The sequence below is a fragment of the Mastigoproctus giganteus genome, chromosome 10 (assembly GCF_048544385.1).
Source record: "Mastigoproctus giganteus isolate SK-2022 chromosome 10, ASM4854438v1, whole genome shotgun sequence".
Classification (NCBI taxonomy): Eukaryota; Metazoa; Arthropoda; class Arachnida; order Uropygi; family Thelyphonidae; genus Mastigoproctus; species Mastigoproctus giganteus.
In genome coordinates this window covers 62,848,324-62,865,662 of record NC_143584.1, presented here as the reverse complement: position 1 = coordinate 62,865,662, position 17,339 = coordinate 62,848,324, and the positions used below count along the sequence as shown (strand labels likewise).

Below are 17,339 nucleotides of genomic sequence, written 5' to 3'. Positions count from 1 at the left end.
CCTCTGAATAATATATGAAGTAGTAAGCAGATGGTTTATGAGTTGAATAATAAGTGGAACAGTGCAACTGCAGTATTAAATTGACGAAGCTGGATACAAGTGCACAAAAATAATTATAATAAATCCCGTAAATCGTTCTCACTAATTTAAATTTGCAAAGTATTAATTTTTAATTATTTTTGTAAGTATTTTTAGAGATCCTTAAAAGGATTTCTAAAACAATATGATATATTTACAGATTGTACTGAACTCAATGCACAGATATCAACCGAGGATTCATCTTGTCAAGCTTCAGCTACATCATCATCATCAAGGTCAGCCTGTAATTAACGATCTGGAATCCGAACTCTACCGAACGTATATTTTTCCCGAAACAGTTTTCACAGCAGTCACCGCATACCAAAATCAGCTAGTAAGTGCAACGCTTTAAAAAATTGCATTTAGAATATATGTACTGGTACTTCTGTGGCTTACTAATAGTAAATAATAAATTAATAGTAATCACTTGCTAGTAAATAAAAAAAAAAATGCTAATTAATTATTTTTTTTCAATATTGCTTTATCGTATTTCTATAATTAGCTACAATATTAATAATTGTGAACTTAGGGAAAAAAAACTAGTAATGCGAAGATTTTGTAGAATTATTAACTCTTTATCGGACGCTCTCTTGTTAGCGCTACAGTAAATTTTGCATCAGCTTAGGAGCAGATATGATATAAATGGTGATCGAATCTTAATAACAAAAGGAATCAGAATGGACTCGAATTTGGAGTTTGTAGAGCTTTCACGTGACCATGATTATGATAAAAACAACAGCAAAAAAAAAAAAAAGACAAATTGTTGCCAGCACGACACCACTGCACGCAGAAAGCCGTTGTCATAGAGACTGGTGTTACGTACCTGTCCTCACTATGGTTGCTGATTGCGTGGTTGATCGCCAATGTTGACACAAACTTCCTGGCGATAGGCGACAATGGGGTGTTGGGAGAGACGACCTAGCTGGGAATTTGGATTTCCATTCAGCCACTGCCGGTGTTATTAATAAGGTTCGTTCTTTGACACGTGGCGGCGACTTCAAAGTGTTGCGTGTAGATGATAACACGTATTTGCTTATCGCCACAACTACTTCCCTGAAATCTTTTCTGGGTATTAATTTAAACGCAAATTAATCAATAAACGCTTCCCTTTTACTTGAGATTTATTGAGTTTTGAGTAACATTTCTCCATCAAGTGTTTTTCTTTCAAAACACGAAAATAAATCTCGGTAAAAGTAACTTCCTCCCCTACCCGGCTTACTTGTAAAGTTTCTTTAATGAGATAAAAATTAACTTAGTTTTCCAAAAAAAAATTCATTTATCGCCCTTCGTTAATAAGAGTTTTTCCGACTTTGTTTACATAAGAGTACAGATAAGGTGCTTGCAATGAGCATAAACTTTTTTTTTCCTGTTCACCCCAGACTCTTTCTCGAGTTAATTACACTTTCTGCAGCTCCGCACATAGCTCATGCCAAACCTAAATTAAAAATCTAAAGAGAAACTCCTGTTTTTCATTAATAAATTCGTGGACATTAAAATTACATTTCTCACATTATTTGGATGCAGGTGTAGCCAATACAGTCAGCTTCTCTCTCTATTTTCTTGATGTTTTCTTTTTTTAATGATTCGCTTTTTATTCCACCTCCGTCTGTTTTTGTCAGTTAGTTATTTTTCTGTATTCCCCCCTTTTTTTTTTTTTTTAACTGCATGGCTATCAAGAAGTTGACTATGGTCTATAGCTTTTTTACTTTTTTTTCTTTTTCGACAAAAACAAAGAGACAACAAATATTGCTCTTGTTCCTTTGGATCAACAAAATTTAACCAAGAATAAATCGTTGTTATGTAAATAAATTTCTGCAAACGTTTTGAATATATTGAAGACAATGAAAAGTTGACTGAATATGATGAAGAAATCAAATGAAAACTTTAGCATTAGTAAAGGCACACGATGCAAGAAAGAAAGCTTATACAGCGCCAGCAAAAAAAAAAAAAAGAATAAAAAGAAGAAAACATTCCCACTTCACTGATCCATTCGTTCCAAATGTTTGTCTAGTTCTGCCTTGAATTTATTTAAGCTATCAACTTCCACAACAACAGATGGAAGTTTGTTCCAGCAATCAACCCAAATTTCGAGGCAAATTTCCGCACATCTGTTCTTCAACTGTCTTTCCTTAGTTTGAATCTATGCCCCCTCAGGTTTGTAATCTGAGCAAGAAGAAGAATCCCATCAGTATTGAGAGGCCTTTATGCACCTCAATCAGATCGCCTCGCAGGTGCCTAGTCTCCAGAAGCTGCAATTTACAGAACTTAAGCCTCTTCGTAATGTGCCCCTTTGTTCCCCACACCAGCCTTATTTCCCTTCTTTGTACTCGTTCTAGCAACTCTACATCCTTCCTAAAATGAAGCTTCCAGACCTGTACGCAGTACTCAAGGTGTGGCCTGACCATTGCCTTATACAAGGGGATAATCACATCCTTATCCCTGCTCGCAAAATTCCTGTATATCATTGATCCCCTTTGTGAATTGGAGATATATTTGCACTTCTCCAGTCCATGGTGACTTCCCCTGAGTCCAAGGATTCTCTCATAATTATGGTTAAGGGTTTGCTTACTTCCTTTGCCGCCTCCTTTAATATAATTGGATAGATCATCTACAGTGAAACCATCGATATCAAGGGAACCAATCTGACTCATCCCCTTTCTTTTAGAGTTTATATAAGCAAAGAAGTCTTTGCTGTTTTTCTTTGAATCCTTTGCAAAGATTCCTCATAATCTGCCTTCGCTTGCCTAACCTCATTTGTGACCTGATTACAGACTAGCTTATATCTACCATAGGCTTCTCTGTCGCCTGATAATTTATATGCATCTCATGCATTTTTTATTCTCTGCCACAAGTCTCATTGGTTCACCTGACATCCATTTGGACCTAAACTTTGAACAGTATTTCTTAGTTGGAACAAAAAGCCTAATAGCTTCCAAGATTACTTGGAAGCTACTAGGCTCTTCATGCATTAAGAATTTACAGATAAAGGAACCACTGCCCCCTAGTGGTTCCTTTATCTGTAAATTCTTAATGCATGAATAATCACTGCTAATAATCAGATCAAGAGTATTATTCCCTCTTGTTGCCTCTCTAAAATTCTGCGGTAGAAAGTAATCATCCAAGAAATCCACAGAAGCCTTGCTAGTGTGCGAGTGACTAACCACAAGTTCCAGTCTATATCTGGGAAGTTAAAATCCACCATTATAAGACACTCTGATTTACTGGCCCACTCTATTTCTCTGTATAATTGTTCATTGTACATCAGAGTCATTAGGTCTATAACAAACTCCTATCCTCATTTTTGTTTTCCCAGTGCTTATATCACACCAAACTGACTCAACTTTGCACCATCTATATCAATTGGATGCACTTCCTTAGATTTTATGTGTTTCTTAACTAACAGCATAACCCGTCCTCCCTTCCTATCCTGCCTATCCTTTCCTTTCTGTACACATTGTACTCCCCAAATTCCAATTCTGCAGTCCTTATATTTGTGTGACACCACATCTCTGATATCCCAACAATATCCGCCTTTGATGGCTTGACCAGCATTTAACATTCATCAAATTAATTCTTTATAGTTTATTACTGGGACGATCTTCTGCTTTTGAAGACCAAAACTAAAGATCAGGTGAGGGTTGAGAGTTTGAAAGAAAAAAAAAAAAAAAAACTCAAATCGGAATAAGGAGAGTGATAAAAGAATAAGTACATAGAACATTCAAATAAACACATTTTGCTGTTTCAATGAGATAAAATGCACGACGTGCACGAGTCATCCCCCTCCTCCTTCAAGAGGAGGGAGAACTAAACCAGAAGAAATAACAGATACGAAGTTTTATCAAGTCACAAGTTTTGGAACTTGAATGTACACTGAAAATTAAATTAAGAACAGCGAATGCTAATGCTCTCAGTTATGAGAAGTAGTAGTAGCGCAAAAATAACAATAAAAAAAAAAAACTTTATCTACCTCCAGGAAAAAAGAATAATAATATCTATAACTGCATGTTACATCTGAATTTTGGAATTGCTTGCTAATCTCTCATATATATCTTGCAGCAAAAAAAGAAAAAAAAAAAACCGCTGTAACTAATGGTGGAGTTTATACTCCATTCACCACACAGAAAAAATTGTTATTATTATTAAAACTGAGATGCATTTTGCTAATAACTTTTTATGCTGCCAACCGAAGTTAGTGATATTACATATAATTATTTTATCTCAGATACATGAAATATAATATTTAAATAAGACCAAATGGTATAATATTTTTAAGAGTTATGTAGTATATTATGCCTTGTTGCATTTAGTCTTACTTAAATATTATCACGCACACCTTTTGGCGTTTCTCATATTGTGGGATTATCTTCACAACTGGGTTGGCATGTTTGAAATACCAGGGTACCTGCCCACCCACCGAAGAGAAGCCAACAAGCTTGTTTCCAAGCTAGACTAAACTCAGACCGTTTCCAAGCTAGACTCAAAATAAGTTTCCTCGAATAGGTAACAACAGTCTTCTCTACTGGGGAAGCGTTGCCTATTCAAGGAATATATGGGCTTTGAGTGTGAGTTGAAGGAGCAACTATCTCTTTCTTCCTTCTACTATCACTTTCCTACACCTTTATCTCTTTTCTAAGTCTAATAGGAATAGTATGAAGATAACCGAGAACTTTATCCCATACCATATTTCAAAACGGTCACCAGTAGGATCCTGATATTCACGGAGTTTCCGAGAATAGGTAAAAACAGTCTTCTCTACTGGGGAAGCGTTGTCTATTCGAGGAATTTATGAGTTTTTGAGTGGTGTAAGTTGAGGAGTACTGTCCCCTTCATTCTTCTACACTGTTTCTTTTCTTCTTCCACTCCTACTATAACTTTCTCTCTACTTTTTGCTTTTCTGAGTCCAATAGGAACAAGTGGATAGTAGAGCTATTATCCCACACATATACAAACAAGCCTTGAAACAGTGCCGTCTGGGTGACGGTGCCCATTGAGAATAAGTAACAATAGTCTTCTCTATTAGAGAAGCGTTACTTAGTCGAGGTTAGTTGCGAAGGATGAGCACAATATGAGATACAGTTGAAATGATGCCCTTTACACTACTATCGTAGTTTTTTCCTTTAAGGTTTGTTTATGGCGTTTTTCCACCGATATTATATAAATGAAATATAAATAAACATATTTCATGTATTTATTTATTTTTTAAATATATGTAATAAATAATTACATAGATTTATTTATTTATTATTAATTATATATATATATAAGAGGAGACTACCACTGCACTTTGTCATGGGAGACTCAAAAATATTTATAGTGTTGAATTCCATAAAGCTTCTGTTATCAAGACTCCTATTACAAATGAAAAATATTAATAAATAAATTTCGAATTTGAACAACATCGTAGCGCCATCTCCTGGCACTCGTATGAACTTTTGTTGAAATTCAGAATTGATGGTGTTATCTGGGAGAACATAAAATATATTGCAGTATCAAAATTTATTGAACTGTTTTCTTTTTTTTTTTTTTTAATTATTTATTTTGTGATTGATTGTGCAAAATAGTGCCAATGTTTAAGCAAGTTGCATTACTTTCAGATCACCAAATTAAAGATTGACAGTAATCCTTTTGCAAAAGGCTTCCGGGATTCATCTCGACTTACAGACCTCGAAAGGTAAAGTTAATTCGATTAAATTTAGCGGTACTTAGTGACATTCTAAAATTGATATAACATTGTCTTGTTTTTCGAAAGTCGCATTTCTTCACACAAAATTTACAGACACAATGAGCAAACCTTAATGACACTGATCTCAAAAAAAAAAAAAAAAAAAGAGAGAAAGAAAACAAAAAAGTGACACTTTTAGGAATGAACAGATTTCCCTACTATGAATAACAATTTCAATTATTTTTCATCATTAGCCACATCATCAACATTCATTTTATCAGTATTTTCGCAATAAAGCAATATATTTGTGGTTTTTTTTTTTTTCTCTTTTTAACAGATTATTTTCTTTCAAAGGTTATGCACCTTGAGTTCAGTTGTTTACGACTAAGCGCGAAAACAGCTGAAAGGCATGAGTTTTCATTAAATCAGGTCTGTAAACTGAGGGGCTTGCTGTTTTGCGCAATGTTTCCGCCTTAGCCTTAGTTTCCGGGAGCTAATAAAACACAAGCTTCGTACCGTATTTACTAGCTTGGACACGCTATGGAAAAAAAAAAAAAAAAAAAAAAGAAGAAGAAAAAAGTTCCTCCCGTCTCAGGGAATCAGAACCATCTCTTCTTCATAAAAGAGGTAACAACAGTTCCCCACAGTGCTGATCACTGATTATTTTATTTTGTTTTTATTTGCCTACTGTGTACAGATTTACTTTCTTCGTTTTCATAGAAATTATGGCTTTCACAAATTTGTTCCCTGATACTGCTACTTGACATGCGACCAATTCCCTTCGCCAGAAAAGAACGATTCTTGAGAGAGAGAGATTAATATCTTTCGTTTTTAAGTTTCTCAATGGCTATGCATATTCTGCACCATATTAACACCTAATTTTACATATTAACACCTGTGGAAAAAAGGGCTTAGGTCTGAAAGCCACTACGAGGAAATTTACTAGACGAACAAGTTAGTGCAAAGCATCATTTTAGTTCGTAGTAAACTGCTGAAGTAGGTGAAATGGCATCGTATTTGTTACCTCTTATATTGTAAACGTTTTCACAACGAGTTGCTGTGATATGGCACTACCTCGAATAAGCAACGTTTCACCAGTGAAGAAGACTAATACGTGTATTACTCATTCTTGGCGGATACCACCACACAGACGGCATTGTTTCGCAACTTGGTCACTGATGGTAATACCAGGGTACCCATCCGCCCACCGAAACATCGGTGGGCGGATGGGTACCCTGGTATTACCATCAGTGATAACCCAGTTATGAAGTATAACTACACAATATGAGAGATGCCAGCCGGTGTGCGATAGTAAAGACTCAAAAAGGGATTTAGAGCTGAAAACTTCAGACTATGGGCCTTTTCACCTACTTCGGTGATTTACTATGAACAAAAATGATGCTTTGCACTAACTTGTTCTTGTATTAACGCCTGTTGCTATGAATTATTTTTGGATATTCATAGCAACGCCATAGGGTTGCTATGAATGCTGACTGTAACAGGAAAGCCAGTCTTGTCAAATGAGGAGTGACATTTATTGGTAGACGTAGCCTCACTGTACAGTCTGACAGGCAATAACCTTGGTGAGCACCATCATTTAACAGATTTTGAAAGGGGACGTGTTCATTAGTTTGGGCCACTGTTATCAACGCACTGGAAGGGCTGATACACTTTTCCAGAATTGCCAGATGGCCACTGGTTTCATAGCTGTTAATTTGTTAATTTTAATTGCTTGGTTGCAGGTTGCAGTTAACACACTTCTCAAGTATCACTTGTTGCATAGCAGCACTCTTCTTACGTTTAATTTGTGGCATCATTATTTCGGAATTATTATTTTTCAAGTGTAAGCCTTACATTTGTAGCATTAAAATACACTGCTCGACAAAATTAACAAAACACCTAGAAAACGAGGTGTGACTCTTGAAGCTTGCAGCTTGCAATGAAGCGGGAAAAAATTTGGCATGGTAGTGTACCATAAAATATCAATTAAATGAGGAGACAACCCGAAACTTCGGACAGGTATAAGGGGCATTTATAGGGGTTGTATAAAAATTACCAAAAAGGTCACATTACAACAGTCGATACAAGATGCTAAAAAATATGGTCACATGATATCAGTACCACATATGATCCCCTCCAATGGATAAACTAGCTGACACCAGGCTTCTTGATTAGACCCGGGTTCGAGCCCGTGCCCACCAAATACGGAGGATGCGGAAAGGTCAGGGAATGACCACCGCATATCCCGGAGCAATATGGCCTTAGTTGCTAAAGCTCAAAATAACAAACGAGGAAACGAGCTGACACCGGTGAACCACGATCGATATAAGGGTGTCTATAAGATTCTCATTCTTCCACCAGCGCAGAACTTAGCCACCAAGTGACCAAGATGTTAGCTGTCAGCGTGCAATTAAACATCCAAGGGTCCCATATAAGTTAGATCGGATTTAAGTCTGATGATCATGCTGGGCATGGTATCATGAACATGTGACTTGGATATTCCTCAAGATATTCCTCCTCCAATTTAACTCTATGTGCAGTTACGTTGTTGTATATGAAAAGAAAATCTGGGCCAACCGCACCCCTAAAAAGTCGCACACAGGGTTCGAGGATCTGCTTTCGGTACCACTGCACAGTTACGGTACCTATGAAAACCAGGAAGTGGGGTGTGGCTATTGACCATTATTCCGCCCCACACGAAAACACCACCTTCACCCCTAAGTGTCCCTTTCTCTGATGTTGGAAGGACGGTACCGCATACAAACGTAAACTGGGAACCATCAAGCGCACCATCCTTCTTACTATTACAAGGGCATGCTGTACAGTTAGCAACCCAGCCTTTCAGGTTCTTGCGAGCGTCCTTCCGCTTGATCTGGAGGTTACTCGAAGGGGCCTCCACTACTGTCTTTCCAGGGGCATACCAGCAACTATCCTTGGACACTCCATCAATAACCTGAATGAAATCAGGCAGGAAAAAAAACAAATTGCCATCCTACTACTTCAGACTTGGCAAGACAGATGGACTGGTACCGACAAGGGCCCGATCACCAAGAAATTTATACCTTATGTGAATGCCGTATTTCCCAAGTCTCCAAATTGGTTCTCTCCTGGTCTTTATACCACCTACCTCATTACCGCACACGGATCAATAAACCACAAACTAACATCCATGGGAATCATTGACCACCCTACTGTGCATGTGGTGAAATAGAAGACTGGAACCATTTAGTATATACCTGTCAACACTATGAGGACCTCCGCAGCATCCTGTTTACTCGTATACAAGATAACCTTCAAGGAAATGAACACTTATTCATCACAGAATAAAACTACTACTATGAGTTTACCAAGTTGCACAAGCCCTCTTCACAAGACGGAGCACCCTATTGCCAACGCAAAATAGGAACACTCAAAACATCTGATCCTTACCTAACTGGCCAACCGATCTTAACCTGGATAGGATCAACTGGCGTACGGGCCACCTGATTCCTCAGTGGCAACTTACACGCAGCTCTCTTGCTGTGTCTTATTTATCCTCCTTCCCGGGTTCCCCTTTCACCTGATGGTGCTTATTGCTCCATTGATAACCTGGAGGATGCCTTCGGCTACATCTTCCATATTTCTAGCTATACCCTCCTTTCTTGCGTACACTCTGTACTTCCCCGACTCTACCTTTTTTTTTTTTATTTATTTTTTTATTTTGTCTCCGTTCAGGAAGCTCTGGCGACCCTGGCGATGACAGGACATTGTAGGATTCCGTGTTGCTGTTAGAGCACGATAGCTGTGTGCTCTGGTGACCTTGACCAGCTCTGCTTGTAATTGTTCCCGTCTCCTGAAACTGCTTCCATATTGTCGAGACGACAATGCGTGACATATTTAAGCCAACGTGCCACCTCCGCCTGCGACTGTCCGGCTTCAAGTCGTCCAACGGCCTGCCATCTCAAAAAAATCATTTAAACGACGATGATTTCCCATCCTAAGTATTGGAGACACGATTATCCATTGAGTAAGCCAAAAAATGGGATTGAAGTGAAATGGTCGCAACCCGTGTTTTTATAGGCACGAATAATTTGCATAATGTGCGGCTCTGTAACCTGGTAGATTGATTTCTATTGGATACTCGGAATTTGCATGCCAGGATGACTATTATATCAAATATTTACCTTTGGCTACTATTCACGAAAATCATTTTGTTCTGTTAATTTTGTCGAGCAGCGTAGTTGCTTTTTTGACCCTTCAAAGTCTAGCCGACTTTTCCTGAAGGAGTCAGCTTGACGATTGTTATTAACAACTCTACTATTCTTCACATCTTCTGAAAATTCTAATATCCTGCGCTGTCTCCTTTGTTAATGTTATTTAAGAAAATCAGAATATAGAAATAGAAGACGTACAAGCACCTACCTCGGAAGGACCCCACTTCTAACCTTAGATCATTCTGAACAGCAACCATTAATTACAACCCTTAGCATTCCTCGGTTAGCCATCCGGTAATCTATGTAAGAATCTTACCTGTGATTCCAATTTGTTCCAGCGTGTATAGAAATCTCTAGTGGGGGATTCAGTAAAACCAAATAAACAATGTTAAAGTTATTTCCTGAATCCAACTCATTGTCAATATATTTTTTATCAGACAATATTTTTGTAAGGAAACGAGCTGAAGCAGTGTTGCAGAACCTCGTTTAAATTTCTGTTTTTTAAGGAAACATATTGCGTTGTTCAAAAATTAAATCGTATAATATTTTGACTTTCCTTTAATGCACATCAATGGTGTTCTTCATTAAGATTCTAATTTATTCATTGCATTTTCTTTTTAAATGAGATCTCGAATATATAACAATTTACATTTAAACAATTAAGGAAAGTGGAAGTCTAATTGCAATGAAGAGAGGTTGGGGAGAGAATGGGTGGGGGTACGTTCAGCTGCTTATTTTTATACAAAAATAGCCCTTTGCTTAATTAAACTATATTTTACTTTTACAAAGCCATGCTGACTTCTCTTAGAAAACGATTCTCATCTAGGTGACCCCCATATTACATTCTTCACAATTGCCTATCTGACTTTTCCTACCGCTGAAGTCAGATTGACCTATCCCTATTTACCCAATTCTCTTTTTGAACCATATATTAGGAATAGGGATGAAAACTTCCGCCTAAAATGAACGAATTTTGGAAAAAAATCGTGTGAATTTTCAGTAATATGAAATTACCCACAAAGAATTTTGTGATTCTTGAGAGGTTCTTTTTTTATTAAAATTAAGGGCTGCTTCGGCCCTCATTGTAAGGACCTATATAAATTTTGTAAACACAAATATGTACACGTTAATTTTCAAAATGTGTGCATTAGGATATTGCTTCTACTTATGTTAACAATGATATCAATATGCGATATCATTCTGCAGCCAAGCATTGCCAAATGACGTGAATGGTGTTTCTTGAAATTTTGAAATTTCAAGATGCAATGATGGTATTTGAAATTTCAAATACCATTTGAAGTTTTCATCCTCCGCTTGCCCCTGCTCCAGTAACTCCACGAGTAAAAACGTGTTCATATGCTCGGCAGCTTTTTTTGTTGATTTCTAGACCCACCCTTCAATGTTGTTGGTTGTTCTCTGGCTATTGTTTATATTGATTCTACAGACTAAAATATAAGTGATCCGGTAAGAAATTAATATCGAAAATAGTAAACAATATACTGGCACCTTGCATATATTGACGGCATCGATTAATAGTAAATGATTGCTTTGTAACAAATTGACGTCTAGAGAAATAAGATTTCGTATACTTAAATGTTAGTGGTAATAATTTTTACAGCGTGAATGTTTTTTGGACAACAAGAAATGCAACAGGTAACGCTCAAGCTGAGTAAAATATATATATTTATGAATGTTCAAAAATCACAAGTGCAAATTCTATATAAATAACTTTAAAAATAATATTAAAAAACTAACAAGAAAAAATTAAGAAAATTTGAGCAGTTAATTGATTTTGTTACTCATGGAGCACATTTCTAGCATGTAGCTGCAGTCTTATAGAAAGCATCTTTATTGTGAACATCGACTAAATCTTCTTATAACTAAAAAGTAGCATTAAATAATTGCAAGGTATAAACAGCTAGATGACAGTGATGCTCTGCATTTTCCGTAACAAAAAAATTTTACACAAGTAGTGTAAACCATCGGCCTTGGCAGTATGATATCTTCTCTTAGCATACAATATCTTTTTTAACAGCAACTATTTGCTTACTCCTCATCCAGTAATAACCATTTATAATTATTAAAAATGAATAATTATGAATTCAAGTATCTTTAAATATTGAATAATTTCTCAAAAGATCATGCAACTCACAGCCTTTAAGTTGCATGATCTCTTTGCGAGAATTTATTACTGCGTATTGAGTAGTGTCCTTAGGCATCAGTTTAACACGCAGTAAACTCAAAACAGGTTTGCAAAACGACATCATCTATACCATCCCATATTGTGAAATCCTATACAACGAGTATGGCTCTTTCGAACAAACAACGTTCCCCAAATGAAGAAGACGATTGCTGCTTATTCTCAGTAGAGCGCCACAACCCAGACGGCATCGTTTCGTGAATAGTTGGTCTCTCTTCTTTGGGTGCGGGTACCTTGAGTGAACAATGGGCAAATCGAATGGGCAAATTATGAGTGCAATAATTTACCAATGCGTATAAATTAGTTGAGCTAATGTACCATTTCATTTATAAAAATTAAAATTAATAAAATCTGAAAAACATTATTATTTAAATTCAAACTGACAAAAAGAAATACGAGTAATCCAGTGATTTTCGTATTACCTGCCTCACAAACAACGGCGGTCAACTGTGGTAAGCACTGTCATAATTCACAAAATCTTCAGCCGGCTCCTAACTCAACTAAGATAGCTTTCTTTCTTTATAAAAAAAAAAAACGGTCCATTGGCCTTGTTTAGCTCGAAACGTCGACAAGAAATTCATTACGACAAGGTATGGGAATATTATGTACATTGGTTAAACATACAAGCTAAACAGCTTATTTTTTAGCTGAAGGCAAACAAGATACAATCTTAAACATAAATTTTGGGAGCAGAGGAATTGCTTAGACTTGAATGGATTTCTAAGCAGATAAACTCTTAGCTCCTAATACTGATGTATTTGCATAAGAAATTGCCTGCGTCCTGAGATAAGCAGGGCTCACTGATTGCGTATAATAAAACCGCTGACAAAAGCTGGATTTTAACAATAGCCAGAATAATGGTTGCTGACAATTTACGCACATATTAACGATTCTTATCACTCTTATGCGCCGAAACTATAATGAGTGCTTTGCTTGGCTGAATCTTTGATCATTAAAGACTTTCCTGATGAGAGGAAGAAGACGTAACAGAATAAGCAACAACGGACATTCCTCCATGTTCATTTGTTATTCTGGAAATGTCGTCTACAGTTACGAAATTACAGTTAAGAAAGTCAGTAAGAAAGTGGTCCTTTCGTCATTGAAGTTAACAGAATGTAATGCGAGCTTGTATATTTATAGTGGTGTCCAAACGATGAAAAATAAATATCTCCAAATATACCCATTTTATTTTAATTTTAATAAATATTAGTTTAATAAATATTTAGGAAAATATATGAAGTAATTGTACGCAAAAGGTATTATTTATTGACTAGTGAGCAGGATTAGCCAAATGTGATGCATCAGTTACTCCACAAGTATCCTCTGAAAAGGCCCCGGGCTTTTAAATTGCTGTATTGGATTTCGCACCTTCCGTTTTCCATCTTCAGCCGTAATTTTGTGAAAACTTCAATCAACTGGCTCCTCATGCGACTTGACCAGCTTGTGACACAGGGAATTTAGTGAGAACTCCGCAGCTAACATTCCAACTGAATGAACCATCCAAAGCGGGGGAGAAGTGGCATATATTCGATATCTTCAACCACTTCCCTTATTTGAGAAAAAAAAGAGTTAAATAGGAAAATTTTAACAAAAGTTATAATTTTCCTATTTAAAATTTAACAATTTTAAATAGGAAAATTATAATTTTTGACATACTAGAATAGTATTCCATTCGATATGTGAAAAGAATTTGACTCCAATGATGCTGTTGCTCATTCAGACTTAGCTAATGTATATATTTTTATGTAGTTTAAATTGCAAGTAATGCTTCAGTAGCAAAAAATAAATTTTATTTTAAACAGGCTGTACATGATACAAATTAAATAAATTTATAAAAAATAATGAAAAAACCGCCAGAATTATAAAGTTATATGGCAAAACATAACATAACCTCCAGAAATAATACAGTTTATAAACTGAGTTGGAGTTGCATTAGCAACACCCCCTTTGTGTAGGAATGGACTGATCTGTGACGCTGGTGAAGGCTCAAGGTCTGGAACGGCTAATATAGGATTGTAGTTCGCACATATGGCGATCAGTTTTTGAACATCTGCGAGGAAGAATGGGTCGGCGTCAAGATCTTTCCCGACTTTGGAAGAAGAGTGATTCTGGGGGAAAGATGTGCAGGTGCAATATCTCGACAACAGCGACAATGGTTAAATGCAGTACTCCCTTTCTGTGACATCACGAGTCTACCGTGACTGGCCGTCGCCACCGTAGTAATAATATTATTACGGTGGCGACGGACTGGCTGAACGGCAGTCGAACAAACAGTCAAAGGTCACACATGGGACAGCCACTGCGGACGACGCCCGTGGTGATTATCGTGTGTCTCGTCACCTCACATAGCAGCGACACAGCGCAGTGGCCCAGCTATTTGATTTGATTTGATTTTTGTGGCGCAAAAATGGCCCAGCTAACCACCCAGTACAATAGGAATACTAAAACCAATATCCATATGAAGGGTTTGGTTTAGTGTTTAATGTTAGGGGTCCGAAGTGCCGCTGGAAACAAATTCTGTCAAAGACAGATAGTGTGTGTTATTTTGTGTGGTCTGCGCGCTGTTTGTGTTGGTCTGTTGTTCATCTGTCCTCTTAGCCGTGGGCCCTTTGAAAACCAAGATCTTCCCGTTGCCCATCTCCACTACCAGGAGTAGTGCGTTAAGGCACCATTTTAACACGCAGTAAACTCAAAGAAGCAAAACAGGTTGGCAAAACGGTATCATCTATTGTCTATACGTCTCTTTCCCCCAGGAGATAGACGATCTAGTTGCCTACAATCACAAGCAGAACCTGAGGACATTCACGTAGCTGGAATAAATGGATCCTTGCCCCTGTTCCAGGACAAATGCCGGACCGACAACTCGGACAGAGTTGACGTGTGTGACACGCAGCCCACTGCCGACGCTACGTGGCGATCTGAGCCGGGCAACCTAGCCCGACTCTCTTTAAATCCTGGTGGGGAGGGCTCCACCCTTCCTTTCCTTCTGGTGAGGCATGGGCATGCCTCGCTGATTTACTGGGGTCGCCTACTCTATCATCCCAATACTTCTACCTTACTCTCCCCAGTGTACAGTCTCTCCCCCTCTATCTTTACGCAAGTGAGAGTATCCCCCATACCAAAACTTTAAACAACTCCAAATTAACTACGCCCACTTTCGACCTTTTCACATCTAAGCGATATTATCCAACGATTGAAGATACACATATATCTACATATTTTATATATATATATATATATATACACACACTTTTTTTTAGGTCCTATCCGCTGAAATCTCAGTAAATTAGGCGGCAGGACCTGCCAGAGTAAAATTAGTCTACTGGGTTCCTGGTCTGCCTCCACGGGGCATAAGTGAAGCAACGTCGGGCCTTAGCAGGGGTCCAGCAGCTAAACGACATAACACAAATTCAATACCCACACACTTAAATCTCTGGCCTTTCCAGCTGTTTTGTTTGTTATTTGGTTTTTAGAAGCATTAGCAACTAAGGCCATATTGCTCCGGGATATGCGGTGGTCATTCCCTGACCTTTCCGCATCCTGCGTATTTGGTGGTGACGGGCTCGAACCCCGGTCTAATCAAGAAGCGTGTGCTACGCACTGCTTCTCCTTCCCATCTAGCTACGGAGGCGCCGGCTTTTCCAGCAAACTGGCACACCCACAATGTAAACAACGCAAAGATGGGGGAACCTCTGGTGCCGCTAGACATCAAAACATTTTACACTTTACCACGAGGAGGTGGGCCAGGAAAGAGAGTATAAGGCTGGGTAACGCTGGCGTCCTCTGAACCTTCCAGGAAGGGGTCCCTAAAAAGTGGAAGTTTTTATTGGAGGTATGGAGTATAAAAATATCACAGTCCCCTGGAATATTAATTCAACTACCCAAATGTATTATGTTTGTGAATCTTGTCGGGTCGATTTGCCTGTTTTGCTAGACGAAAAACCAGTTTCTGGAGGAAGACCTTGCTATCTATGCTTGAGATCGACTAATTCAGCCACAAAGTGAAAAAGGCCCATTAAAGTTCCCCGCGTTATTGACTGGTGTGGGAAGGAGGTGATGCCACTGTGCTACCGCGCAGACAAGTTATGGAGTATCATCATTTTCTCATGACATACTAACCTACACACTTCCAGAGCCATACGCTCATCTGCGTTTAATATCAATAATACTTAATTTTAATTCTTTTTTGATCCTTAGCCATATCCCTCCATTTGACAAGTGAGTTCTAGAGGGAAATATTACCCCCCCTGCCCCTAGGAGTCGGATCTCTACTATCTAACAATTGCAAACTTCGGAATATATACATCATTAAAGCATTTATACAATATATACATTGTGGTTCTTTGCAATCTCACAACTATAATACAAAATTTAAAACTCAAGTAAAAATAAACTTTTAACTTTATATATATATATACAGGGTGTCCCAGGAGGAAAGGTCAATATTCCAGGAGGTGAAAGGATAGGTCATTTTAAGCAAAAAAGTTCATATAAACATGTGCCCTGTCCCGAATGGTTTCCGAGATATAGGCATTTGAATATTTTATTTTTCAAGTGACAAATTTAGAACAGTTTATAATACATTTTCAAAAATGTCACCCTCAACTTCAATGCACTTTTCTACTCTCATGAGAACATGGCGTGTTGCTTGTCTAAGTGTATCTTCACATTCCTTTATATGGACAACAGCATCCATTATGCGAGCTACTAGATTATCTCTTGTATCCACCTTTCTTCTGTACACTTCACTCTTCATCCAACCCCATAAACAAAAATCTAATAGGGTTAGGTCTGGAGACCTTGGTGGCCAGTTAATGGCACCACCATGACCAATCCACCACCACCACCAATTAGGAAAAATCCGGTCCAGATGTTGCTTCACACGTCTGGTAGAATGGGAAGGGGCCCCGTCTTGCTGAAAATACATAGCACACCGAGTGGCCAATGGAACGTCCTCTAGTTGTTCATCTAATATATTTTGCAAACATTTAAGGTAATTGTGTCATTCGATGTTCTAAAATAACGGGACCTATCAACAGGTTATTGATAGGTCCCGTTATTTACATTGATTGAGAAACGAACTTAGGTCCAGTTATTTTATAACATCGAATGATGTTCTAAAATAACGACGAGTGTTACGTGTATTGTCGATTCCATTCCGGGTAAACGCGGCTTCATCAGTAAATAGTACTGATAGAAGCACTTC

At 37.8% G+C, this 17,339-nt stretch overlaps 1 protein-coding gene across 1 annotated transcript in view; it reads left to right on the top strand.

Annotated features, from left to right (window-relative positions):
* The window catches only part of LOC150079055 (T-box transcription factor TBX20-like), a 220,261-nt gene that overhangs the window by 187,095 nt on the left and 15,827 nt on the right, over positions 1-17,339 (top strand). Inside the window, exons 4-5 of the mRNA XM_090382454.1 lie at positions 239-412; positions 5,673-5,749. Coding sequence (XP_090238580.1) covers positions 239-412; positions 5,673-5,749 — 251 coding nt within the window. The remainder of the gene's footprint in view (positions 1-238; positions 413-5,672; positions 5,750-17,339) is intronic.